This window comes from Aythya marila (genome assembly GCF_965140915.1).
Source record: "Aythya marila genome assembly, chromosome: Z".
In the NCBI taxonomy this organism is placed as follows: domain Eukaryota; kingdom Metazoa; phylum Chordata; class Aves; order Anseriformes; family Anatidae; genus Aythya; species Aythya marila.
In genome coordinates, this window is record NC_139080.1 from 21,454,663 (window position 1) to 21,480,823 (window position 26,161).

Genomic DNA, 26,161 nt, shown 5'->3' on the forward strand with positions numbered 1-26,161 from the left:
TGTAATCACTTGCTCTTTTTAGTTTCATGCACATCCGTGTTTACGTGAACACGTTTACATTTCAGATTTTCATATAAGCTCCAGAAAACACACCAGAAATGAAGGATGTTGCCTTCAGCCACTGCAGATTGATTTGGCTCTTATGCTTTTAGCATTTGCAGCTTGGTCTTGCTTTATATGCTAGACGAGGTTTATGCCAGCCTAATTGGTTGCTGGCATTCCTGAGTTTCACAGCTGCTGTATTCAGCTGTGTACTAGAAAAATATAATGGAATACTGTTTGCGAGAGCAAGAGGCAATTGTAAAGATGTAAATGTGCTTTCTGGCAGTTCAACAACATGTAAACTTTTAATAACATATTAAGAATTTTGAGGAACAAATTGCATGGGTACGTTGCCAGTTTAAACATAGTATGTATGTTTTCTATTTAAGCTGAGAATATTTGGAGGTTGGACATAAAGTTTGTTAATGTTTTTTTAATTTTTTTTTTTTTTTAATTCAATCCTGACTTTCTTGGCCAGGGAGCAGATGAAGTCTGGCATAGAGATGGAAGACTTATTGTGATTCTTTTGTTATGGCATGCTGGCTTACTGTGTTTGTGAGAGGATTCAGTATTTTCTATTCATTCACCAGCCTGCTTTGATCTCCTTTCACTTGTTATGACAAAGTTTAAACCTTTTTTTAATTATTATTTATTCTGTGGCAAAAACAGTAGAACAAAGGAACAGGTAGTGTGACTTAGGATGGCTTGGTGACTCATATAGTGTCATGAGTTTCAGATGTGAACAGCGGTTTTCTTCAAAATTTATAGAATTTGGTGACATGTTAACAGTTATTATAACGTTCTATAGATTATTTTTCTCTGAAGTTACATTTTTAATATATAAGTTTTCCTTTGATTCCACATTGACAGCCGGGCCAGGCCTTAAGACTGTAGCAGAAAATTTTATCACCGTACGCTTGATGAGTCTGCCAGTTCCTGTAGTGCCGAAGAGGTTTTTTTGTGTCCTTGCAGTCCCAGCATGTTGTTTGTAGCAATGGATGAAGTGGCACCGCTACAGGAAAAAAAGTGGGCTGTATTCCTAGTTTGCTAACAAATCAGAGAACTAATTAAAACAGTTCCACAATGGAGGAACTTTTTCTTGCACAAAATTAAGTCACTGTAGGTTATTAGCAGCGGAAGAAGTAATGGAGAGGTGTACTGAGCACCACACACAAAGAAAATTTGCACAAAAATGTTTATCCAAAGAAGTGAAGTGCAGGAATGCCCTGCTGAGTGAGCCAGCTTCATAATCACCAGCAGAATTAGGGCATAGTCCCAAGGGCAGGACATGCTTGTGCAACATTGTTTGGGTGCAGAGGAAAAGAGGAAGGTCTGCACGTGGTGAGAAGGGTATGGCTGTGTTTTCTACCCCTGCATCTCCTTCATTTTTCCAAATCCAGGTTGATGCCCACGGAGAAAGATGACAACTATGCTCTTCATGCATGTCGGGTGTGAGTGAGCGCAGTGGTAACATTAGCAGTGTTCGTCACCTTTTTCTTGCCCTCTGTGAGCAGCTCAGCATCAACACTGTTGCTGTGGGTACCAAAAGTGAGGATCCAGACCTCGCCTTCAGTGGTGTGTGGGAGCAATGGAAAATGCAAGAGAGTGCTGCTGAAGAAGCACTAATGGCAGCATATACAGAGGAAAAAATACGGCTCAGAGAAATAAAAACTAGCAAATGCTAGAGGAAAGGAACTAAAGAAAGGGGAAAGTTTCTTGTTTGTTTGTGTTTAAATAAGTAAAATACTACTCAACTTTTTTTAGTAGATAATTGAATCTTATGATTATGCTTGGAGCAAGGACGAGTGCAGAGTTTAGAAATGGTTTTGTAATGTAATGTCCATTGCGAGGTAAGTGCTGCAGATGTGAAAGCACCACTGCCTGGGGCGCCAGCTGCTACATGAGTCCCTGCATTTGCTTTGATTTTGGCTGAGTTTTAGTTAGTTTGCCCCTCTGAATGCTACATTAGACTGCAAAGATTTGCTGGTACCTTCCTGGACACTTGTTCCCTGCCTTTTGTCTTAGATTTAACTCGGTGTGAAAGATTAGGCAGCCTGTACGGTAAAAGAATTGCTAAAAATACCCATCTATTACTTGTGCTGTTAGGTGAGAAAAATTGGATACGAGTTAAGCTTTATCTTCCTTTCTCTCTCTCAGCAGGCCCTAAGAGGCTTGGAGTATATAAAAACATTAACTTTGGAAAACTACCAAATTGTGACTGAAGTGGTTAAAAGAGAAGTTTGAAACAATGGGTGGAGGAGAAACTGGGTGGATTCTCTGAGTTGTAGGAAAGGAGAAACAAATCACAGAATCATAGAATCATCACAGTTGGAAAAGACCTTGAAAATCATCAAATCCAATGATCAACTTGTCCTATTGAGTCCCGCTGCTAAAGCACACCCCTTACTGCCTTGTCTACATGTCTCTGAAATAAAGTAAGGCTCACCCGAAAGGCAGGCCCGTGGGTGGGCATAGCTGGATGGGGAAGGAAGCAGAGGGCTCAGTGGGCCCACTTGTCTCTGTGCCCAGGTGTCTCAGAGAGCTCCATGGAGTGCCGTTGTGATAACTGAAAGGGTTCCATTTGTGCTTGGATGGCTGACGCCTGCATCACTAAAAGAGCCACAGCGGCCAGTGCTCCAGCTCAGCTGAAGCCCAGGTGGAAGGAGGTACGTGGCTGTCGGGGAAAGTATTAGCTCGTGGGGAGAGGTTGATGAAATGTCTGACTTTATATGAAATGATTGTGATCAACACTGGTACCTGCTTTCAGAAGTCAGAGGTAGTTTTGTTGGTGTGTTGGAACATAAAATAACGAAAAAGCCACAGAATGGTTGAGGTTGGAAGGGTCCTCTGGAGGTCTTGTTGTCCCACTCTCCTGCTCAAGCAGGCTGACCCAGAACAGGTGTCCCAGGACCGTACTGAGATGGCTTTGGAGTATCTGCAAACACGGAGACTGTGCAGCTGCTTGGCAGTGCAGTTCTGCTTGTCGTTCCAGGGGGTGGTTCTTGTGGAGAGCTGCTGAGGGATGAGCCTGGCTATGGGAAGGAGAGGAACTTCCTCTGGGCCAGTGCTGCTGCTGGGCCAGATGAAATTTGGGTATGGAGGCAGCGGGGGGGAGCCTGCAAGGCCAGGGCTCTCCTGGCAGAAGGAGCAGCAGGCCTTGAGGACCCTCGGCCTGCCTGTTGGTGGATGGGTTTGGAGGCTGCCGCCCTGGTGCTTGTCAGGCCCCTGCTGTTCAGTGGCCACTCCTGTCAGGGAGCTGGATGCGCAGAGTCCAACCTAACACTGCCAAGTCAACCACAAAGCCATGTCACGAAGTGCCACATCCTACATATCTCAAGTGCTTCCAGGGATGGTGACTCCCTGGGCGATGCCACTGTTCTCCAAACCTGTACAACTGCAAGGGGTTGTTGTGCCCCTAGTGTTGTACCCAGCATTTGGCCCTGTTGAATGCCATACAGCTTTACACGGCCCATCGATCTGGCCTATCGAGATCCCTCTGCAGGTCCTTCCTAGCCTCAACCAGATCAACAGTCCTGCCCAAGCTGGTGTCATGGGCAAACTCAGTGAGGGTGCACTTGACCCTCTTATCAAGAAGGCTGATCAACAGTATTGTCCCCAGTCCTGACCCCAGAGGAACACAACTTATGTCTGGTCACCAATCAGATTTAACTCCATTCACAACAACTTTTTGTGGCCGGCGTTCTAGACACTTTTTACCCAGTAAACAGCACATCTGTTCATCGGACATCAATAGTCAGTGTCTCTAAAAGATGCAATGTGGAGGAGACCTATGAAATGACATACAGAGAAGGATCAAGGCATTTTCATAGTTAAACTGTTGACCAATGGAATCAATTTATGCATGAACTGTCTGTTCCAGTATGGTCAGGTTATGTTTTGGGAGCAGTACGTGGTTCTTGGTTATGTGGAGGTTGGCTCGTGGATGGATACAAACATGAGGTCAATTAAAACAGTATTCTGGTGTGACAGGCAGGCAGGATGGTGGAAGAGGAGTTGCATATGAGTTGGTTCTGTGGGAGAAGGTTTCTGCCGTGTATATATATACTTGGGGAGTAACTTTTTGTATGATAAGGTTCTTACTGTATCATCTATGTTTGCCGCTCATACACAACAGAGTTAGGGATTGCTTGTTTGTGCTATGGCTCATTAAAGAGTATCTGAAGAGCAATTACATTGGACTTGTATTGCTTAGAAAGCTGAGTTCTTGGTGTACTTAGGGCAAAGCATGGGTGTGAAATCAATGTGACACATGGATCTTGATCCTTTTGTGTCAGTGCATGGCTGCTCTGCTCTTCCAACCACTCCTTGCTACCATACATAGGAAATATGATAAAGTGTGATAGGGGATATAAAGAAAAGTGCAATATATTATTTAAAAGGAAAATCTGTATTCCTACTAGAAGTTTACTGGTTTTATTTGTCTTTATAGGGGCTTATTGGCTTGAGATCTTTCACGTGAAAAATCATAGCATGGCACTGTAGCAGTTGTTTATAAAATGAGGATTTGTATTGTTCTTACAGACAGCTTAATTTTAGCTGAAATACAAACTGATTGAATGTCCATAAGGAATGGATATCAGAATACTATGTCAGGGTGCTTTACTTCAGTCTTGGGACACTTAATGTTGTATCAGCCTAGAAAGAATACAAAAAAGCCTGTGTGGAGCATACCACATATACCACAGTAAACTTTCCCACCCATGGGGTGGGAAACATTTCCATTATATTGAAATGTTACTGAAACTTTTTACAGGAAAAAGATTTTAAGTGGTGTGGCCTTCACATGGTATTTTGCTTACTTACCACTGTTTTATATTTCTTGAATTTTTTCACTGGGTCCCAGTAGAACCTCTGCTAGTGGTTCACATCTAAGCCAGTTTATAGAATGTGGCCAAGAACCTTCTTTTATTTATTTTCCTTTCTTTTTTAACCATCTTCTTCCTGCCGTCCTCTGCACACATGTATTCAAATAGCTTCTGAGATTTTTTTTTTCACCTGTTAATAAATGATTGTTTGTGTTTCCTTTCCAGGACGAATTCATCAAGCTATGGTGACATCCCTAAATGAAGATAATGAAAGCGTAACTGTTGAATGGATTGAAAATGGAGACACTAAAGGCAAAGAGGTAAACTTAACTATTTTAGAACCTTTCTCTTTTTAAATAATGTATAGACTACATGAGTGTTACTTAGAAATTTGCACTGTATAAATGAAAAGAAGATATAAATATTAATTTACTTAATGATTCTTTGGTTACAGACTGTTTCGAATGGGAGCTGTTGTGAAAATCTTGTTATCTGTTGTGTCAGATTTCGCTTCCTGAGCTCTGTGTCATAGCTTTTAAATAGTGCTTTTCATCTGTTGATTTTGAACTGGATTACAAAGGCTGAGCTTTCTATCCCCTCTTTACAAGTAGAAAAATCAAATTTTTGAGAGGGAGAAAGACTTGCAACTCAGGCAGGAAACCGGTGGGAGAGCTAGATTAGAAATTCTTTTGTGCCTGTCTTAATGAGGAATTGGACTCTAGTTTGTTTATTTACCTTTTTTTTTTTGGCATTAATTTTCTAGGCTTGCTTGCTTTAACTATCTTTCTGTGTGTCTCAGTTATGTTTTGCTATCCCTTTTTACTCAGATTTTTGGACCAAGCTAGCCTATTCAAGCTGAGATTTTGAGAAACATCTCAGCATTACACCTAACGAGTTATATTAAAACATAGGAAAAAGAAAAAAAAATATGAACATGTCCTGGTGATCTCATCCATGGAGCTCAACCCTCTAGACATAAAGAATCCATACACTAATGATATCTTTGAAAGGTCCAGCCAAGGGAGGTGGCAGTTTAGAAACCAAACTATTTAAGATCTTTAAGAAGCCAAGTTTCAATAGATCTGAACCTTCCTAGTTTTTAGATCTCATCGCCTCCTCAGATAATGGCATTTTGAAAGAGAACTTAGAAGAAAAAAACAGGGTAATATATTTAATATAGATTCAATTTTGTTTTTACTTTTTTGCTCACTGTAATTTGTCTGTTCCTTTTGCACTGTCTGGTAAATTTCAGATAACTGAGATCTCCTTTTTATGTTATGGAATGTCTTTCATTATCTGCAGTAATTTTTTTATTTTTATTTTTTTTGCATTAATACTAGCTATTTCTGTTTTGATTTAATCACTCTACAGAATTACCAATATCTGTTGGTCATTTGTAATTCATCTATTTTCTGAAGGGTGTGTGTTTCAAGTAAGACAATAACAAATGCTTAAGATGTTTTAGTGAACACAGAATGAGATAGCTCAGGTTACAGAATTAAATAGTTGTCTGGTAAAAACAATAAATTTATTTATTGTTTATTCTCAAGTGTAACAACAGAAATTGAGAGGTTGAATTTGTTCTTAGACTCACAAATTTGCTTTATATTCTTTTAAACAGATTGACTTGGAGAGCATATTTTCACTTAATCCAGATCTTGCACCTGATGAAGATATTGAACCTAGCCCAGAGACACCACCACCACCTACTCCATCAGCCAAAGTAAACAAAATTGTGAAGGTTGGTAACACCTGTGCAGTATGTTCATAATAAACTTACAGAACTTCTATACATATTGTCATGCTTGAATTTTTAATTCTTACTTTTGTCTGTGGAACTACTTGTTGAATACGTTCCTTTTATTCCTGTGGTGAATGGGGGGGTTTCTGAAAATTTTCTAAGAAAAGGTTTGGCAGGGAGGTAGATGACTAGACTAATGTTTATATAGCTAGGTATAGCTCAAGTAAAAACATAGAAAAGGAGGTAGTTTTGAATCAGTACGTATAGTTCAAGTAGTCTTCGCCCTAGGCTCTTCGGGGTGGGATTTTGTAATTACCACCTCTCTGTGTTACTGATGTTATGTCAGAGGAAGTGGTGAGGCTGTAATTTATGTTTTCAATAGACAGGTGATCAAATAACAGATTTCTTTCTTCGTAGAGTCGACGAACTGTGGCACCTATTAAGAATGATACTCCTACCAGAGATAATAGAGGTAATTGTTACATCTGACCATTTCAAGGAAGGAAAAAATATGGAAACATTTTGACTTCCTGCTCATCTAAAATTCTTTAATAGTTCGGCTTTTCTAATTCAGTATGTATACATGTGACATGTAGAAGACATGGCACATCATTCCTAGAATTACTTGTATGTGTATTTAGGAATGGGTATGTATGAATAATATTTATGTGCAAGTTTAAGCAGTATAACACCAGGAAAGTTAAGCTGAATGAACTGAAGGTGCAACAATTTGAAGTTAATTAATTATGCTATTATAAATCATTATAAATTATGTGTGGACTTTTACAAATTAAAACATCCTCAATTTACTTCAGCCTAATGGAGTGTTTCGATATATTATATGTATTGCACATAAAATTCTTACACTTTCAATTTTTTGGCTTAGTTTTCTAACAGTCTGTGTGTAAACATTAATTCTAAGAATTCTAAGAACACTTTAAACCTACAAGTTATTTCTTTACAGTTAATAGTGAAAAATCTATAAAAACCATAAAAATGACACTGAATAGTAGGTGAAATGAAGTAAGTATTAGATGACTGCAGATGTAATGCATCTGTAATATGGAAAGGAATAGTTACTGCTTGTTGTTTTAACTTTCTAACCTGTGTTGAACATAACTAACTTTGGAATGTCATCTCTATGTTATTAATCAAAGCTGTTACCTTCACTTTCATGCTTTTCTGGCAGAGCTTATTAGTAGAACTTGCAAGAAACTGGCCAGCTGAAGCAGAGGTGCTTGAAGCAACTCTTTGAATAACAACTTATGATATTCAGCTCTGCCAGAGAGGCTTGCATGCTTACTACATTCACTGGGAACAGATATCTGCATCTTTAGAAATTGGCATCTCTATCACATATGGAATAAGTGCATAAATGTAGGCAGACATGTTGATTGCATCCATATCACTTTCAATGTGGTCTCAAAAAGGTTTGTTTCTTCCACTTGTAGTTTGAGCTGCACTTGGCTGCATTTCATTTGTTTCCCTCTAGTCCTCCCAGATATTGTTTGATGGGGTGGAACTATTTTTTAATTTGTAGAGAATGTGAAACAGCAGGGCCATTTTCTTGCTTGGTTTTTGGTATAATCACAATATAAATAAAATTACAGCATTGAAGGACTGTGTATCTACAAATACATTCTTCATTCTGTGTACATAATAAGCTATACTAATTGTGTAGTAGAGTATTTAAAAGTATGCACAGGCAGCATTAGTACTTCATAATTATCTTGCGTTGATATATAACATTAGGATAAAAAAGGCTGCATACCAAATGTCTTTAATAATAGATTTTCCATACATATGACTATCCTCTGCACTCACTAAATTAATGCGTCTCAAAAGAGGCCTTGTTTTATCTTGTCATACTAAAACATTTCAGAAGTTGGTAGAAATGTTATTCTTTCACATCTAGATCAACTTTGTGCTTTTCTTCTGCAGTGGTTGGTTCTGCACGTGCACGGCCCACTCAGCTTCCTGAGCAGTCTTCCTCCTCGCAACAGAACGGTAGTGTTTCAGATATATCTCCAGTTCAAGCTGCAAAAAAGGAATTTGGACCCCCTTGTATGTAAACAGTGTATCAAGGATTCTTTCATTCTGGGCATTACATGTACATTCTCTTGGATTATGTTGTTGTCCATAAATGACAAGGGATCTATATATGCAGTTGTCTGTAGGCTTCCTTACAAAGTTTCTTCAGAGCCCTGTGGCTAAACAAATGTTCATTTTTGTCATAGTTGTGCTAGTGCTTGGAATTTGATTTTTCTTTATCTATTTTTCAATCATGAATGTGTGATTTTTTATTTTTTTTTTTAATGTGCCTGGACTTGCTTTTAATATGAACCAAGAGATCACATGTACCTGTCCAAATGTATCTATCCAAATGTTTTTTGAGGGTCATTGTCCTTGTATTTTTGGTTGTGTAGTTATTGTCCCATTCCCATATTTTTAATTTATTTATTCAATGAATTTTAGAAATTAAATTTTTATACTTATTTTGTAGTAACCCTGATTTCCTTGAAAAGACAGTTGATATAAATAAATGCATTCTAAATATTGATTAATTAATATAATTGTAGTGTAAATACTAAATCCATGCAACACACTGAAAATATTTTAAATTATATCGTTTTCTCTAAGCACGTAGAAAATCTAATTGTGTAAAAGAGGTTGAAAAATTGCAAGAGAAACGTGAAAAAAGAAGGTTACAACAACAGGAACTTAGAGAAAAAAGAGCGCAGGTTAGTATTTTTAGTTTAGATGGTGCTTTTTTTCATTTTTCAGTAATTTTTATGAACTGTAATAGTGTTGAAATTAAAATGTTTTCATCCTGCATAAAAGTTTGATAAGTCATTTTGTTGCATAGCTGCATTGGTCTCATAGCTATATATACAGTTTTCCCCCTCTTTTTCTTCCTACACAAACAATTGCTTACAATTACTTATCTTTCCATATGTTATTTCAAAATCAAGTGCTGATGATAGCTGTTTTTTAGGGAAAATATGTTGATAAAAATAATCAAGGCTTTGGCTTTTAGATAAGGCTTTTATTCTATGGAAGATATTTCAATATTATGGTAAATTGTTCCTTATGATCTTTGATGCTTTGTAGGAGATGTGTTTAAGGCTCAGATTTGAACAGTGTTTGTTTATTTATTTTTCTTTAAACCTGTCTAGGGATTTATAGTTTAGCTTTGTATTGTGCAGGCAGGTTGGCAGTGAGCTGTTAGAAATTTGTGTGAAAGTTGCTAATCCTGTGAGAAAAATCTCTAAATATTAAATGACTTTCTGTCACAGTAGTGTAAAAGCTTTAGCAAAACTAGTAGTGTAATCTTGTTGGCAGGCTTATGCTTATGGGTTAATCTCTCTAAAGAGATGCTACCAATCTGCTACTGGCATGAGAAGTACCACCACTTAGTAAATAATTCAGACAGTTTAAATTTACTTCATGCTTTAATGATGTTTCTAAGCTGACCTAGAATGACCTATATTGAATTCACATTCTCTAATTTTCATCCACTTAAACAAATGAAAAATACTGCTATGTCTTTATGTGTGAGGAACAATTAATTTTTGGTTTATATCATAAAACTCTTTGACATGGTGCTACACCTAAAATATTCATTTTATCTCACTTTTGTGAATACTGCCTTTGCACCTAAGTCTTAAACTTCTGTATGAGAAAGTTGTGGTTGCCTTGATGACCTCTCTGTATCTGTGCTTTCTGGTGCTTTGCGTGTTCTGTTGTGAAATACAGCACTGTTTGCTAGTGGGCAAAAAATCACTGTCTTCTAGTGGGCAAGACCTTTAAATAGAATTTGAATAACATTAAGCAAATACTTTTTCCATAATAAACAGTACTTCTTGCTGAATTTTAGAAGGAAACATTTCAGGAGTAATACATTTTGTGTGGACTTACTGTAAGCAGTTTTAAGTAGTCAGGGTGGAGAATATAAAAGTATAGTCAACTTCTGATTACCACGTCACAGGTTTATCTGAGATGGGAATCAACTCTGTCACAGACGCACAGACATCTGGTGGTTCAGTTTCAGCTCGTTAACCACAGTGCATTGCTTTCTGGAAGTGCCTGTGCTGCTTCCACAATCTGCTGTGGTCCAGGAGGAGCTTTAGTTTATTTGTGGGGAGCCATGCAAAGCTCAGTAAGGTCTGAGGACCAGAGCTGGCTGTGTATGGCATCAATAGGATTTCGCCAAACTGCAAAAAATGCTATTTTAGGAAAAGATGTTTGAGTAATTCTGTAGCCTGCCCAGCTCTACACCTCTGACTTAGCAAGGCTTAGACAGGTTCCATGCATGAGCTCTCACATGTCCTTTTGCTGCTGTACTTGTGGTTCCAGGTTTAGGGGTAGGAGGGTTTGTGAGCCTGGATGTAGCGTAGCATATTGTGTATCTTTGGGATTGCTTCTCTTTCTGGGGCCTCTTGGAGTGTTGGAAGACAGTTGGACTTGATAACTGTAGAGGTCTTCTCCAACCATAATTCTATTATTCTAAGAGTTTCCAGTGCATTTAAGTCGTTGTAGAAGTTAACTCAGGACCACTGGTAGGATCATCCTCCTTTATCCATCTCATGTAGAGCAGGTGGGATACCTGCACTGTCCTCTGCAGCCTATTTTACACTTTTATAGTTGTCTATCCATTTGTTTGTTGGACAGTGTTATCTCAGATTAAGAGGCGTTGACTGCATGTACTGCCTGTTGTGAAGTTGTTTGGTAGTGTTTCTTTAATGTGCTGATTCTGACAAAAGTGGGAGTCATTTCTCTTCTTTGAGTAGGCTCGTAGTGAGTCCTGAATTAAAAAAGTGTTTTTGACAACCAAAAATATTAAATAAATGTCATATAATGACCATATAATTTCCTTTCTGATCAGTAAATTACCTACATCAGAACATCAGTTAATATGTATTTTTCTTTATGAGTGAATTCAGAACTAATGTAAATCAGCCCATTTCAGGAAAATAATGTAAGAAATTCTGTTGCTTGCTTCTCTAGGATGTTGATGCTACAAACCCAAATTATGAAATTATGTGTATGATAAGAGATTTCAGGGGAAGTTTGGATTACAGACCATTGACAACTGCAGATCCTGTAAGTATCCTAGGCAACGTGGAAATTTTTTTTATCCCTTTGTATTTTTAATATGGGTTTTTAATTTTTTTTTTCCAATGTATGAATATACTTCTGTCTGTAATCATGAAAAATAAGTTGCTTAATATGTATTAGTGTTCTTTATAGCATGGATTTATTTTTTCTGCATTTTCCTGGGATGCTAAGTGATGTGCACACAAAACACTTGGGTTTCTTTGAAAAACCTTGTGGGGTGTAAAGATGAATATTTGATTTTTCAAGGTGGTGAGGGTCTTGGATTTTCAGAGAAGTGAGGGGAATTCTTAAATGACTTTATCAGATGTCTGTGGAAATGTGAGACCCTAACAATTTCCATTAATAAGATATCCACCCTGTTACAGCTGGGTTTGCTTGCTGTGTTATAAGTTGTATCTAATACTTTACAGAACCCAGTCACTATCTACACAGTTTTTTTATCCTTAATGTATGGCTGACTTTCAGTTTTTTGGTTATTGTGCAGATTCAATGGGCTTTTGCTCATTGAGATGACTCAATGTATTGGAAATTTCTCTTACTTTATATGATTGGTTAATTAATTCAAAAACAGAGGTAACATATCCTATAACTGGAACTGAAATATCGTTTACTGAAAGATTTTTTCCTTTGCAGATTGATGAGCACAGGATATGTGTTTGTGTACGAAAACGACCACTCAATAAAAAAGGTACGACCATGTAATATTTTGCAGAATGCTCTTTCTGAAAAGCTGCCTCCGACAGTCATATTATTCATACTGAAGAGATCTAGAAATACTGATCAAAGGTGAAACTCCACTAGTATTAGCCAATGTATGTGAGGGACCCAAACAATTTATAGATTTATCATAACCTGGATAAAGTCAGGGAGAAAAGTAGTTTAAACTGTCACAATTTTGTGGATTGGGAGTAGAGGCACAGAGACTGCAAATTTCTTCCAAGGTAATCTAGGGTGTATTTAGTTGTTTTAAACATCAATTCTGCTATAATTTCTTGAGTAATCTTACAGTGGTAGAATCACCATTTTTTTAAACTATCCTTTAAGTAATCTCCTGATCAGTGAGCTACCCAATGAAAGCTTTTATACACATTTTTTATACATGTATTTTTTTTATATTTTCAAGTGGACCTGAATAAGATGTTTAGAACAATTCAGGTGGTACCTACATGTTGGTGTCCTATGACACTTCAGGCACCCAGGAGTATCTAAGGCATCCTCATAGGGCTTGTGGGTTACAGACAAATGGGAGACTCATCTGTAATTGCATCTAAGGATTGGGCAAGATACCCTGGGGCATATTAAGTGACACTAACCACCTGTTTTTAGCTGCTAGAATCATTCCCTAGTGACATCTTTGTATATAAGAGTATTATATATACAAACTTACTGCCTGCTCCTTAGGCTGGAGACAATATTCCCCAAATTGTTTAGGTTTTCAACTCCAGTAAATGCCAGTCTTCTCATGATGTTCTCCACTGTCAGTGGGAAAGTGAGAACTACAAATGTTTCTGGACTGGAACCCATCTGAATTCAGCACCATTTTAAGCTGATTTTTATCTTAAAGGACATTTATTTCTTTCCCTTTTTGTATATATGTGGTTTAGCTGAAAGACTCAAAGAGTATCACACTGGCTATGAAACTACATGAGATGTATTTAGTGTTTTTGTACTGTCAGAGCTATACATTAAGGATTATCTGAAGCAAGCATTTCCAGAGGGATATGGGAGAACTGTACAGGAAAGAGAAAGTGTATTGATGTCAGAATATAATTATTTTTTTCCTTCCACAAACGAGCTGCTTTTTGGAAGGAAAGCTCACACTGGAAGGAAAGTACACATTGGAGCTGCTGCTGCTACATTTTTTTTCACTTTTAAATTAAAATATATACATATAATAATCTAAAAGGAATGCAAAACCTCAAGAGCTGGTTAATTTAAATTATTTTTCACAATCTGTAAAATAAGGATATTAAACGCACAAATCTGTTAGAAGTTCAATTTCTGATTTAGCCTTGAAGGTTATCTGTAATAAAATTTTACTTGGAAATCTGATACATTTTGGGAGAAACATTGCCTTCTAACTGCACAGAAGGTGGACAAAGTGAAATTATAGTAAATGAAATCAAGTTGTCTTAAGGCTAATTTATGGGATTCAAAAGTAGTACTTCAAACTCAGTAAGTTGCAGACCTTAGGTATTAGTGGTTAGAAACTGCTGAGGAACTATTTCTGAAGAGTTTGTTGGAATCACAAAATCAGAGAATGTCCGAGGCTGGAAGGAGCCTCTGAAGATCATCTAGCCCAACCCACCCACCAAGCAGGATCACCTAGAGCACTTTTTGCAGCATGGCATCCAGGCAGGTTTTAAGTATCTCCAGAGAAGGAGACTCCACAGCCTCTCTGGGCAACCTGTGCTTGTGCTCTGTCACCCTCAGTAAAGTGCCCCCTCATATTCAGCCAGAAACTTGTGCACTCCAGTTTGTACCTTTGTACCCATTGCCTCTTGTCCTGTTGCTGAGCACAACTGAGAAGAGACTGGCTCCATCCTCTCGACACACCAGATATTAATAGAGATTGATGAGGTCTTCCCTCAGTCTTCTCTCTTTCCAGCTAAACAGGCCCAATTCTCTCAGCCTGTCCTCGTATAGCAGGTGCTCCAGTCCTCTCATCATCTTCGTAGCCCTCTTCTAGACTCACTCCAGTAGCTCCATGTCTCTCTTGTACTGGGGAGCCCAGAACTGGGCACAGCACACCAGGTGTTGCCTCGAAGATGAGCGTCTAAGTAAAAGTGAAGCTGACACTAAAGCTATTTTGTATTTTTTAAAATAAGCTTCTCTCTTAGATTGGGGAGGAACCACAGAGATAATCCAGTAGTCCTATGATACACTCTTCTGAAAACATGTATTTTATTTCTGAGAATTCATAAGAAGCAGCATTTCTCATGCAACATTTTTAAAATTGAAGAGTATAAAAGAATTGAAAGACTAAAATTGAAAAGCACAAAAGAATATTATTCTGTAAACCCCTGAAGAGAAAAAATAAAAAAAGTTTCCTTTATTATTGCAACAATAATACATCAAAAATATTACCTTTCCCTCTTCATGTTTTGTATTTTGAAGTTCTATAAGGAGCTCAAATTTTTCAATAGAAATCAAGTGTACAAATTCGTGTCAGTCTCTCACACACACATATATATCACCATAGTCTTTGGATATTCCCAGCACTGATCATTTTGTGGATTCACTTTGTAGGAAGTAGGTCTTCAGGTTGATAATTTAAATTTTTATTTCAGTGAGGTATATTTACAGTTGAGAAATAGGTATGGTGGGTTTCGTAAACACTATTGCACGTTTTCATCAGCAAGGAATACGGGTTGTCCTAATAATTACCCGGGAGCAGGTAAATGTCTTATTCCAAACAGTTGTTTAAGAAATAATAGATTTGACTACTTTAACTGAAAAAGATTTTTGTGTAAATAATTAGCCTTCATATATCCCTTTTTACCAGTGTTCTTTATTTCTTCTCTGTGATTACTGCAGAATAATTACATTTTACTTTATTGCAGTGCAGTTGAAATTTTGATTATATTGTGAATTGAATGCATAATTGTGTTGGTGTGTTATGTCATGAAGTGGTAAGCATTGTACAGTTTGATAAGTTTGTTAACTGATGAAAAGATTTCTATCTGATTGTGTAAAGCCACATCTAATTCTTGAATTGCATGCCTTACAAAATTTTACATAGAAATGCAAGCAGGACACATTATTGATCTTGACTGTACACACAAAAGATCTTTATTTTTGTGCATATCATGGATCGCTGGGTTCTCTGTATTTTGCTGACTCATATCTCCTACAACAACTAGCTGTAAATTGTAATGCACTGTAGTAATTATAACCTGGGAACTCACTATTGAAATTGCAACTAGATAGCTTTTGTTCATTCCCTATGATAGAAAGCATCATTAGCATTTTCAGCTTTCTGCTTACAAGATAATTTTTCAAGTGTTTAACTGTAGAGAAATTCTACATTAAAGACCTACACTTTAGGTTCCAGAAGGAATATACAAAAGGAAATCTCTAAGTAGAATGAAAGCAATGTATTCATTTTTGGAAGCTGTGAACATATTACTATAACATTAAGATTTACAGAAAATAAAAACAAAATTTTACAATCAAGAAGATTCTCCTAAGCATGTTGGACAGTACAAGTAGTAGACTGCAGTGTTCTGTTTCTCCAGAAGAGAACTTGTAAAAACTTACAGGGTATGGTAGTAATCTGTAAAAAGAGTTTATAAGACCTGGGCAAAGAACTTAAATCCATAAAAAGTATTATTATTATAGACTATATCACAAGCTATAATTAATGATGTTTCTTTATCTAATCAACTTTGTAACACTTCTTCTAAATTTCTAGCAATTGCTAGGATAGGATGAATAGACTACCAAAATGAAATTTCTAATTTAGCAGATTATTATCTAGGTATCAGAAGCCCTAGTCTACTGCACTGTTGTTTCTTGGAGGAGCTGTGTTATCTGAGATGTTACAGGAATGTAAACAGTGAAAAAAATGTAAAAAATGGTGTGTTGCTATTTAAATATATATATTTCACTTATTTTATAGAAACTTTAATGAAAGACCTTGATGTAATAACAATTCCTAGTAAAGATGTTGTGATGGTACATGAGCCAAAACAAAAGGTGGATTTAACAAGGTACCTAGAAAACCAAACTTTTCGTTTTGATTATGCCTTTGATGACACGGCTCCTAATGAAATGGTTTACAGGTATGTGTAAATGCTTCTTTTTTTTCTTTTGTGAATATTTTTTTATTTTATCTCTCATTTATCTCCCATATCAGTAATAGGGTCATGGATCTGACCCCTGTTCTCTGTTATCAGATATGTATGTTGCTACCTCCATTCTTTTGTCTGTATACTTATATTTTAACTCTGCTCATCCTGAATTTTCATCTGCAATGTCATCGCCATTTCCACGTCTGTTGACCTCAGTCCTGTTCTCAGTCTTTCTCCAAGCCCAGACTTGCCAGACAGTGTGTATTACCTGCCTTCTCAGCCAGTGAATGTTTGAACAACTTCATTGCTACTCCATCCGCCTCAGTGTTATTTTCTTATTAATTAGTATGTGCATGGCACCTGGGGCATGAGTCATTGCTTTTGGTCTTCAGGAAACTTGGAATAAAAGGGCAGCACCAGCCCCAAATACCTTGCTGTTTGAATATAAGATAATTAACTTCTGGAAACAAATCAGAAGAGGGTGGAGAAAAGTACAAAAAAAGAGCATTGCTATGTTTTTCATATTGCTGAGATTCCTGAGCTGTTGGAAGAAGTCTAGGTGATGTCATGCAGACCTACATGGAAGCTAATTTATTTTGTTCAAAATGCTATAGCTTTCTGATTTAAAAAACAAACAAACAAACAAAACAACAGCAGCAAAAACACACACACACGTAGCTCCAAGGTATTTGGATCTCTTTTTTCCTTTATTCTTTCATTTTACTTCCACATCTGGCACAGAATAATATACACAACACTTCAAAAACTTGTTTAGAAGTAGCTATTTGCATTCTACCTGTCACTGAATGGGTTAGATACACTAGCAGGCAAAGTTACGACAATAGGGTAGGTCATAATATTGGTATACAGTCTAAATATTGTGAAGCATTTTGTGAGGAATATTGATATTAGAATAGAATTTGATGATTTAACTTCTCCTTATGCTTTGAGAGTGCATTCTATAACCCTAAGGAGTATATATTAATTTAATATACTAATGGTAGTTTTTAATCCAACAGTTAGGAAGTCAAAGTTGGCATCATATCCTGGTGGATTGTGGATGAAATGCTGTCATTGGATAAGTGAAAATACATAATAAAAGGTTCATTAAAAAGCCTTGAAAATTTGAGTCCTGCACTTGATAAAATTAGGAGAAGAAAGATAGTGAAATGCAAATCTCTTTAGCCTGTTAGTTTAAAAGACTTTCATTAGTGTAAACTGAAGCAAAGGGAAATCTCCCTTGGAGATTTCTCTGTAATGTTTGTCTATCGTTGACTTTTCTTTCGTCACGTGGAAGGGCTGTGGGAGAGCCTTATGAGGTTTGCCTCTTGCAATGGTTTTCCTCCTGCTTAACAACCAGTTCTTTAATCTCCATTTTTCCCGTTAGTCCTCATTTATCTTTGTGGGCATAGTGTTTAATTGTGAAAGGTGTTTTTGGCATACAGTGTTCCCATATTTTAGTGTTCAGTTTCTTCTGGATAGTTTTTATTAGTTACATAATAAATTAATGGTAATATGAGAAAATATTGAAATATGTTTGTACTCAGCCTGAAACAATCTCTGGCCTTTGTAGTAGTACAGGGTTTTTTCTTCTTCCTCAGATGGCACAATATTGATTATTACTTGAAGGATAGTTTGCTTCAAGGTCTTCTGTTATAACTGAATTAAGAGCAAGATAGGTGTCATGGTAGGCTGCCACAGTGGGGAACAAAAAAATGGTATTACTAGTTACTCCAGTTTTCTTCTGTATGATAAAATTAATGTATTTGTATACTGGAAAACATTTTTCAGTTTGTCAGGAAAAAATTTAATATTCCATTTTAGTAGTTTAATTTTGCCTATTTTGTATTTTAAGTATTTTGAGTCCTTGAGCCACAAAACTGAGTTGCAAGTTGTTCTTTTTTCAGTGTTAAAAAACTTTTAACACTAGTTTGAATGGGCATGCATTTTGAATATTTAAAGGAGAAACAAAGTTTATATATCTAAAAGATCAAGATTGCAAAGGAAGGTTCTGGCAGAAGGAAAGTTGGACTGCATTTGTCTTGGTAACATTTGGAGTTGTATAACACTTCATGAAAACGTTTCTAGTTATGATTGTATTTTGTCTTCTTTTAAAATAGATAATATAAATACCACTTTTTTATAAATCAAAATGCATAATTTCAAACTCAACAGAGATAATGGAGTATGCTTTTTAGGAAAATAGGCTTCTTGAAATTTTTATTACAAATTTAAAAGAACAAACAGAGAGATGGAAATATCCTGTTGAGGACAAATGAAGTATATGCTTGGAGGAAATAAAAAAGAAAGACTAAGGCTGATCAGAAGTCATCTGGTGCATTCGTTTTTGTTTTTTTTTAAATGATGATGCTGTTACATTTTGTATAACCCTTGGCTGCTGAATGGGTTGATCTTGCCTGTATACTTTTTGTAAGTAATTTTGTGTTTTTTCCAAAGTGAAATAAAAGGAAACATCTGGAGGAAGTTTAGAAAGAGAGCATTAGAAGAATGCTGCAGAGACTCTTGCTGTAATTATTTAACAGAGATAACCCTCCATTAGGTTACACTTTGCTTTTCAAGATATTTCATGAAATAACAGTGATAAACAGCTAGCATTAGAATATAATAACAGTATTATATAGTAACAGAATGTGTTTTTTAAAAGCAGAAGTTAGTCCTTTAAAATAGAAAAACAATACTTTGGGAAAGTTTTTGACACATCAAGCAATACCTCAGGTATCTATAGATTTTTCTGTTCTGATGAGCTTGGTTATACATCTTCTGAGCCTTTTCTCAGCATATGTATGTTCTCAAGATAGTAAGAATCTCAATGCTATTTTGGCTGTCTGTCTTATAACATTAGTCTTAGAAGCTGATTTAGAAAGAAAAGAAATAATTAAAAAGCATTGTAGAGGGACTTTTCTAAGGGCAAAACTTAAGTATTTATCTATTCTGTTCTCCCGCTCCCATATTTTCTAGTGCTGTCTATTTTTTTTAGGAAGCTGCAGACTCCATGTAGTAAAATGTGCTGTGTTGTGTTATTAACACAAGGATTTTTTTTTCCTCAGCGCTTAAAGGAGGATTATATTGTTGTAGAATAAATGGGAGACACCTTTTAGCTTTTGTTTAATGTTTTAGGATATTTTAATGCCTTAGAGCTGTATTAGCTCTAATTTGGAGATGTTCTTTGGCATCTCAAAGTACAGACCCAGTTCTGTCATTTCTGGCCTTATGTTGTCCCTGTGGTAGTGGCAACTTCAAGTGTTTCATTTTCTTACATGCTATTTTTTTTGCATTCAAGGTTTACAGCTCGACCATTAGTTGAGACCATATTTGAAAGGGGAATGGCCACTTGTTTTGCATATGGGCAAACAGGCAGTGGAAAAACGCATGTAAGTATTTCTTGCACATGTCAGCAATACACTGGTTTTTACATACGATGCACTTGGTTAAATTCTAATAAGTAACAAATACTTAAGTTATGGTTTTGTGACTTTAAGTGTTTTTTTTTGTTGTTGTTTTTTAATGTAGACTATGGGTGGCGACTTTTCAGGAAAGAACCAAGATTGTTCAAAGGGAATATATGCACTTGCAGGTGAGACTTTATTGGTTTGTTGTCTTTTTGCAAATTAGTTGAGGTCAATAAATTTTCTACTTCTTATTGTGCAAATATAAGGTTCTACATATTTTGTGTTACAGTAGGGATTTAGTAATATATAAAGTAGTTCCTAGCTGTGTAGTCTTTACACTGTAGAGGACATACAGATTATTTCCAAAATGTAATAATACTAATGATTAATTGAGTTTACCATTTGGGGTCTTCAGTATCTTCCAATATAATCTGGCAGTTTAAATACAGTGTTTTAGACTTGGTGACTGACCCTATTTGTTATACTAGCAAGTTATGAGAGTTGCTGTATAATAGACAATTATATATTAATGAGTCTTTACTAAATGAAAATACATAACTAGATTTTGTTTTAATTTGGAAATATATTCACAGCTCGAGATGTCTTTTTAATGCTAAAGAAGCCAAACTATAAGAAGTTAGAACTTCAAGTATATGCAACATTTTTTGAAATCTACAGTGGTAAGGTAAGTACCTGATCTCTTGCAGTGAAAAAAACACTTCCTCAAAGAGATTACGAACTTATTATGTAAAAGTGTTTTTTTTTTTTTCTCCTTTTTGTTCTGAAAGCTTTATTTAAAATAATTCTTCACAATTCCCTTCCAATCATATTTTTTTTTGCATGTGATACTTTACATAGTTTGATATGGGATTTGAAACAAGTGTCTTCTAAAATTCCTCTTTAACTGTTCTGTTTCCCTCCTCCCCAAAGGTTTTTGACTTGTTGAACAGGAAGACAAAATTAAGAGTATTAGAAGATGGTAAACAGCAAGTCCAGGTGGTGGGATTACAGGAACGGGAAGTCAAATGTGTTGAAGATGTTCTTAAGCTTATTGAAATAGGCAACAGCTGCAGGTATCTCCCATAGCTTCCACCAGTTTTTCATTGTAAATTAAAGAATCAGAACATCTTGTAATTTCTGTGTCTGCATAGTGGTTGCTTTTTAATATGCACTGGGGTTTTTAATGATGTTGGCTGCAAGTAATCAATCTGCCAGCCTTTCAATTAATATAGTTTAGACTCTGTCTCCTAGAGAGAAATAAGAACTGACTTTTCTACAGGATACGAACTGTGTGCATTTATGTAACCAGATTACTGACTTAAATTCACATTATTTTTAATCTGGAATACTGCCAAATTCTTCAGTTCTAAAAGGCCTTGATATATAGTGACAGAGGTTAAGCATATAACTTTTATTTTTTGTTAAAATCCAGCTTCATTGTTTTTAAAATTAGCCTTTTGCACAGACTGCTGCGTGATCATTTAAAAATGCCATTGGCGTTTTGCATGTAAGCTCTCTGATGATCTGAAATCTTTGAAGATCTCATTATTCTTGCTTTTAAGGTGCAGGTAAAACACTGTAAATCTTCCATTTCTATAATGAAGAGATGGAAACATAGGTATAACTGTACTATATACATCAACTTATTAAGGTTATATCTCCAGTCTCCATTAGTATGTTAGACATGCTGTCAGTATATGTGAGAAGATACAGGACTCTGCCTTGAAAAAACTAACGTTCCTAGCGTAGTATGTTTAACACGTGTGGTCCTTCATGTCTTCATATGTCCTCCCCATCTCTCCTTTTGTTTAAAGGACATCTGGTCAGACATCTGCAAATGCACACTCATCACGAAGCCATGCAGTGTTTCAGATTATTCTCCGAAGGAAAGGGAAATTGCATGGTAAATTTTCGCTGATTGATTTGGCTGGAAATGAAAGAGGAGCGGATACTTCCAGTGCAGACAGACAGACACGGCTGGAAGGTGCTGAAATTAACAAGAGCCTTTTAGCACTCAAGGTAACTGAAATGTTTCCATTGCGTTTGAGTAGGTGGAAGCCTTCTACATTTAATAGCAATGACTATTTAAATGAGTGTTTTTGAAGGCTTTGCTTGTCTACATTGTCTACTGATGTGACAGGTAAAATAATGCATTGATTTTTCCTCTTAAGTGCCTGACAGAACACCTGGTAATTACTGAGTAGAAACATTGCAGAAACATTGTGATATCAACTTTCATTCAGTTTTAAAAACAAAACAAAATAACTTGATTTTTAGACTTTTCTGATATATACCTAAAATGAGAGCAGTTTGGAGGAAAACTGACTGACTTTGATACTAAAGGTCTGAAATAGAATCATAGAATCATTAAGGAAAAGACCTTCAAGATCATCTGGTCCAACCATCACATTGCTACCAATGTCACCCACTAAACCATGTCCATAAGCACCACGTCCAACCTTTCCTTGAACACCCCCAGGTGGTGGACACTCCACCACCTCCCTGGGCAACCTGCTCCAAGGCCTGAGAAGAAATGTCTCCTTACTTCCAACCTAAACCTCCCCTGGTGCAACTTGAGGTCATTCCCTCTAGTCCTATCACTACTTCTCTGCGAGAAGAGGCCAACCCCCAGCACTCCACACCTTCCTTTCAGGTAGCTGTAGAGAGCAATAAGGTCTCCCCTGAGCCTTCTCTTCTGCAGATCAAACAAATCCAGTGCCCTCAGCTGCTCCATCTCAGGATATTATTTTTTTTAATAGATTTTTTAAAAGATAAATAATAAAGTTACCTTTGTGATGTATTTGTTTGCTGAATTGGTTGAATAAAATTGTTTTGTTTTCATTGTATTTAAGTTACTTGCTGATTTTTTTCTGGCTATTGTCTTCAGCGAACATACAGCATAGTTCAGTTTCATGCAACACATCATTTTTAATTACAGTGAAAATTTCGTCTGGTGCTGTATTGGTAGCTGTGATCTAAATTAAATGGAGAAGGGGAAATAAAAATTAGTGGAGGTCTTGCAGAAGTCTTAGAAGCAGTATGATAAGATATAACTGTTTCTCAATATGTTTATTTTCTGTATTTCATGTGCCTCCAAAAACATTGCACATCTTTTTCTGTTTGCATTCAATAACCTTGAAGTTACTGTCAAGCTCAAATTAAACAAGTATGTTATGAAGAGTGGTCTTCAGTGCTAAACCAAGATTTGCTGCTCACATGTGTATGTCAGTCCTGTCTTAGCCCATTCAAATTTTGGCACAGAAAGCTATTTCTGTAATGTTCCTTCATGGAAGTAGTGTTGTTGTTTTGTTACCTGGTTTACCATGCTGTGATGAAAAGAAATATGGTAAAAACTCTATTCAAATTTAAAAGCTGGCAGTGTTCTCCTATAATTCTTTTACTATTAAGAAGACAACACAATTCAATTTTTTCAAGAGTGAGCAAACTAAAAATTGTCACAGTAATTTAAAATATCTTAATTAAACTTGTTGGTTGCTGTACTAGTAACTCAACATGCACATTTGGTATTGTCTACCTACTTCTCTCCTTTTCTAAATATAATAGTAACGTACAAAAAAATTTCAAGGAATGCACTGCCTTGCTCATCTGTAAGTATTGGTCATTGGTGAGCCTTTTAAGTATTTGCATGTGAAATTTACATTCAACAAGCTTCAGTTTTTCTGTCTACCTGAGCTATGTGCATTCTAATAAGTTCAGCTGGCGAGTTTTTAAATAATCACATTAGATAAGTCCACCCTGCCATTGTGTTTTTTCTGTTCTGTATCATGACAATTTTATTCTGAGCCCTTTTGCAGTTCTGTTTTATACTGTTTCATGAGTGCAGTGGTTTCTTGCATTATCATCCCATGGTTTCTAGCCTTGCTTTTGGAAGACCTGTTTCTAGAAAATTTCAAAAGTTTAAATTCAAACTTTTTTATGTAAGAAGTAATTTATTAACTATTGTTTGACCTCTGGGTGGGCAGAAGTGATGTTTAAGTTATAACAATGGCATCTTTGCACTTCTGGACTTTTTTACTGCTATAAATTCTATAGTAATTTCATAATAATAACTTCTGCACAGTATTTTTTTTCTCTGGAATTCTCCAACCAATTGCAAATTTTAGTTTAGCCTCATGCCTTTTTTACGAGTGAAATATTACCCCCGTTTTTTCAAAAGAAGTATTTTGAAACAGGAAACCGGATTATCAAGTGTCTTCTGACATTGACTACATCACCATAGAGCTGTACTCCCTACATTTGTGATCTGTGGAAGCTTTCAGAAAGTTTGATCACTGATACATCTGAGCAGTAAAGAATGTCCAGGATAGAGCCAGAATCAAAGCTATTCTATTAACTGTTAATATTGGCCACACAGCCTCGGTGGAGGCTGTAGATCATTCAGGCTTTTACAGCTGGTAGTCAGAAACAGTTGTTTGTCTGGATATTTAACATCAATACTGAGTTTGTTGTTGTTGCTGGATACAACAGATATAAACATTTCAGGTGAGATTCAGGAAGCTTTTAAAGCTCCTAAGGTAGAAAGTAAACTTAATGAGAGGTAAAAAAAAAAATCTAACAGTTCTTGAATCCAAGCTTTAAAGGTAAATTTTAATGATGTCTTAGAGGACAGCAAGATAACTAGGGCATGCATTATCTGATTTCGAATTGCATTTTAGTATGTAATTTTCTTTAACATTGAATAAATAGAAATCTTTTTGTTCTTTCAGGAGTGCATTAGAGCCTTAGGCCGAAATAAACCTCATACACCATTCAGAGCAAGTAAACTTACTCAGGTGCTAAGAGATTCATTCATAGGAGAAAACTCCCGTACCTGTATGGTAAGTATGTTCGGTTAATTTTATGTGTTTACAACTAAAAAAAAGAAACAAATCTAGGAATATAGGATATCATGTTTAGAGCTGGTCACTTGCTACTGGCAATCTGTTAGGCTTAAGTTAATCAACCTGAGAAAATAAGAAAATAGACCACTTCATTTGGTGGGAATCTTTCAGCAGAGATGTGTCCTTGCTCCCTCCTCTACTTTTTATTGGCCTTTCTTACTACTTGTTCTAATTTTCCAGCTAAGGTCCTAGGTAGAAACACTTCTAGCTTGAAAGGTGTTTTTTTAATTATTATTATTATTGTTTTAATGCTTTGCTGATGAAGCTGATAGAAGTAGAACATGCACCTTTCACAAGAAAAGATTTTGGAAAGATTTTAGGGACTTGTAGGTTTTTGTTCACTAGTGCTCACAGTGCTTCATACAGAGACATGCAATCAAAGGATCTTTTCAAATATACATTTGTTATTTTCATTAGTAACTGACGCATACCAGTGTTAGAGATCTAAACTTAGTGCATGTAGTAGAGGGCTCTTTAAACTCTCTAATCCCCTCCTACTGCATATTTCTCCCAAGGAGGAGAAATTCCTCTCAGGATGAGTACCTGTGCTCTTGTACAGTAATGTCAGTAGTAGGGTGAAACAGAAGGCTGGGATTATCTGATCTTCCTTGGTTTCTGATGCTGTGCTGCCAGCAAAAGTGTTAGTGTGTTGGATCTTAGAGGTGTTTGTCCTGGGTAGTGCCTTTTTGGCTCTTCTAAAAAGAGCAAAGATGTAAAAACTGTACTACTGAGAGAAGCTAGGACAATTAATTGTGCTGATCTTGCCACTCTGGCCTGATCACTGTTGTATTTTTGATGAATTCTGAAAAGAAGGTGATATTTTCAATATATTTTGTGTAAATGGAGAAGGAAAAATTTAAGAGATTACAGATATGTGTGGAAACTTAGCTATCAAGTATTATTTACAGAAATTTCTGCATCAAAAAAAAAATCTCTATTTAGGAAAATAATAGTGATATTAAAGATAAACATTTGTTCAGGTACAATTTTAAGCTGTGACCAAAACAGTTCTCTCCAATCAGTATTCAGTCTGCTTGAATGGAGAACAGCCTTTGAACATGCATGCGTTAAAAAAAAAATCTGATTATTGCATGCAGGATGCATTAAACTTACTTTCTTCTGAATCGCATATTTCCCTATTTCTCTTTCTGGGGAGTCTTATTTTTTCAGTTAGAGTTTTTAGTTCACATGTGATATTACTAAGGCTGATCAGATGAGGGAAATTGATTGAAATTTCCGTGAATTATTAATGTGTCAGGTATGGTTAAAAAAATTGAAGCTGAAGGTTTGACTTGATATCTCTATTCTTGACGTATTATTGTATAAGCAC

The 26,161-nt window shown here is 36.2% G+C and overlaps 1 protein-coding gene across 2 annotated transcripts in view; it reads left to right on the forward strand.

Annotated features, from left to right (window-relative positions):
- Positions 1 to 26,161, forward strand: part of KIF2A (kinesin family member 2A) — a 53,351-nt gene that overhangs the window by 16,584 nt on the left and 10,606 nt on the right. The window contains exons 2-15 of one of the 2 annotated variants that reach the window (XM_082782661.1): positions 5,094 to 5,188; positions 6,490 to 6,609; positions 7,027 to 7,081; positions 8,551 to 8,616; positions 9,250 to 9,350; positions 11,617 to 11,712; positions 12,361 to 12,415; positions 16,349 to 16,511; positions 19,822 to 19,912; positions 20,052 to 20,115; positions 20,524 to 20,615; positions 20,861 to 21,003; positions 21,745 to 21,949; positions 24,658 to 24,768. In XM_082782661.1, the coding sequence (XP_082638787.1) occupies positions 5,094 to 5,188; positions 6,490 to 6,609; positions 7,027 to 7,081; positions 8,551 to 8,616; positions 9,250 to 9,350; positions 11,617 to 11,712; positions 12,361 to 12,415; positions 16,349 to 16,511; positions 19,822 to 19,912; positions 20,052 to 20,115; positions 20,524 to 20,615; positions 20,861 to 21,003; positions 21,745 to 21,949; positions 24,658 to 24,768 (1,457 nt within the window). Of the gene's footprint in view, positions 1 to 5,093; positions 5,189 to 6,489; positions 6,610 to 7,026; positions 7,082 to 8,550; positions 8,674 to 9,249; positions 9,351 to 11,616; positions 11,713 to 12,360; positions 12,416 to 16,348; positions 16,512 to 19,821; positions 19,913 to 20,051; positions 20,116 to 20,523; positions 20,616 to 20,860; positions 21,004 to 21,744; positions 21,950 to 24,657; positions 24,769 to 26,161 lie in introns of both variants that reach the window. The other variant, XM_082782660.1, reaches the window with a different exon arrangement.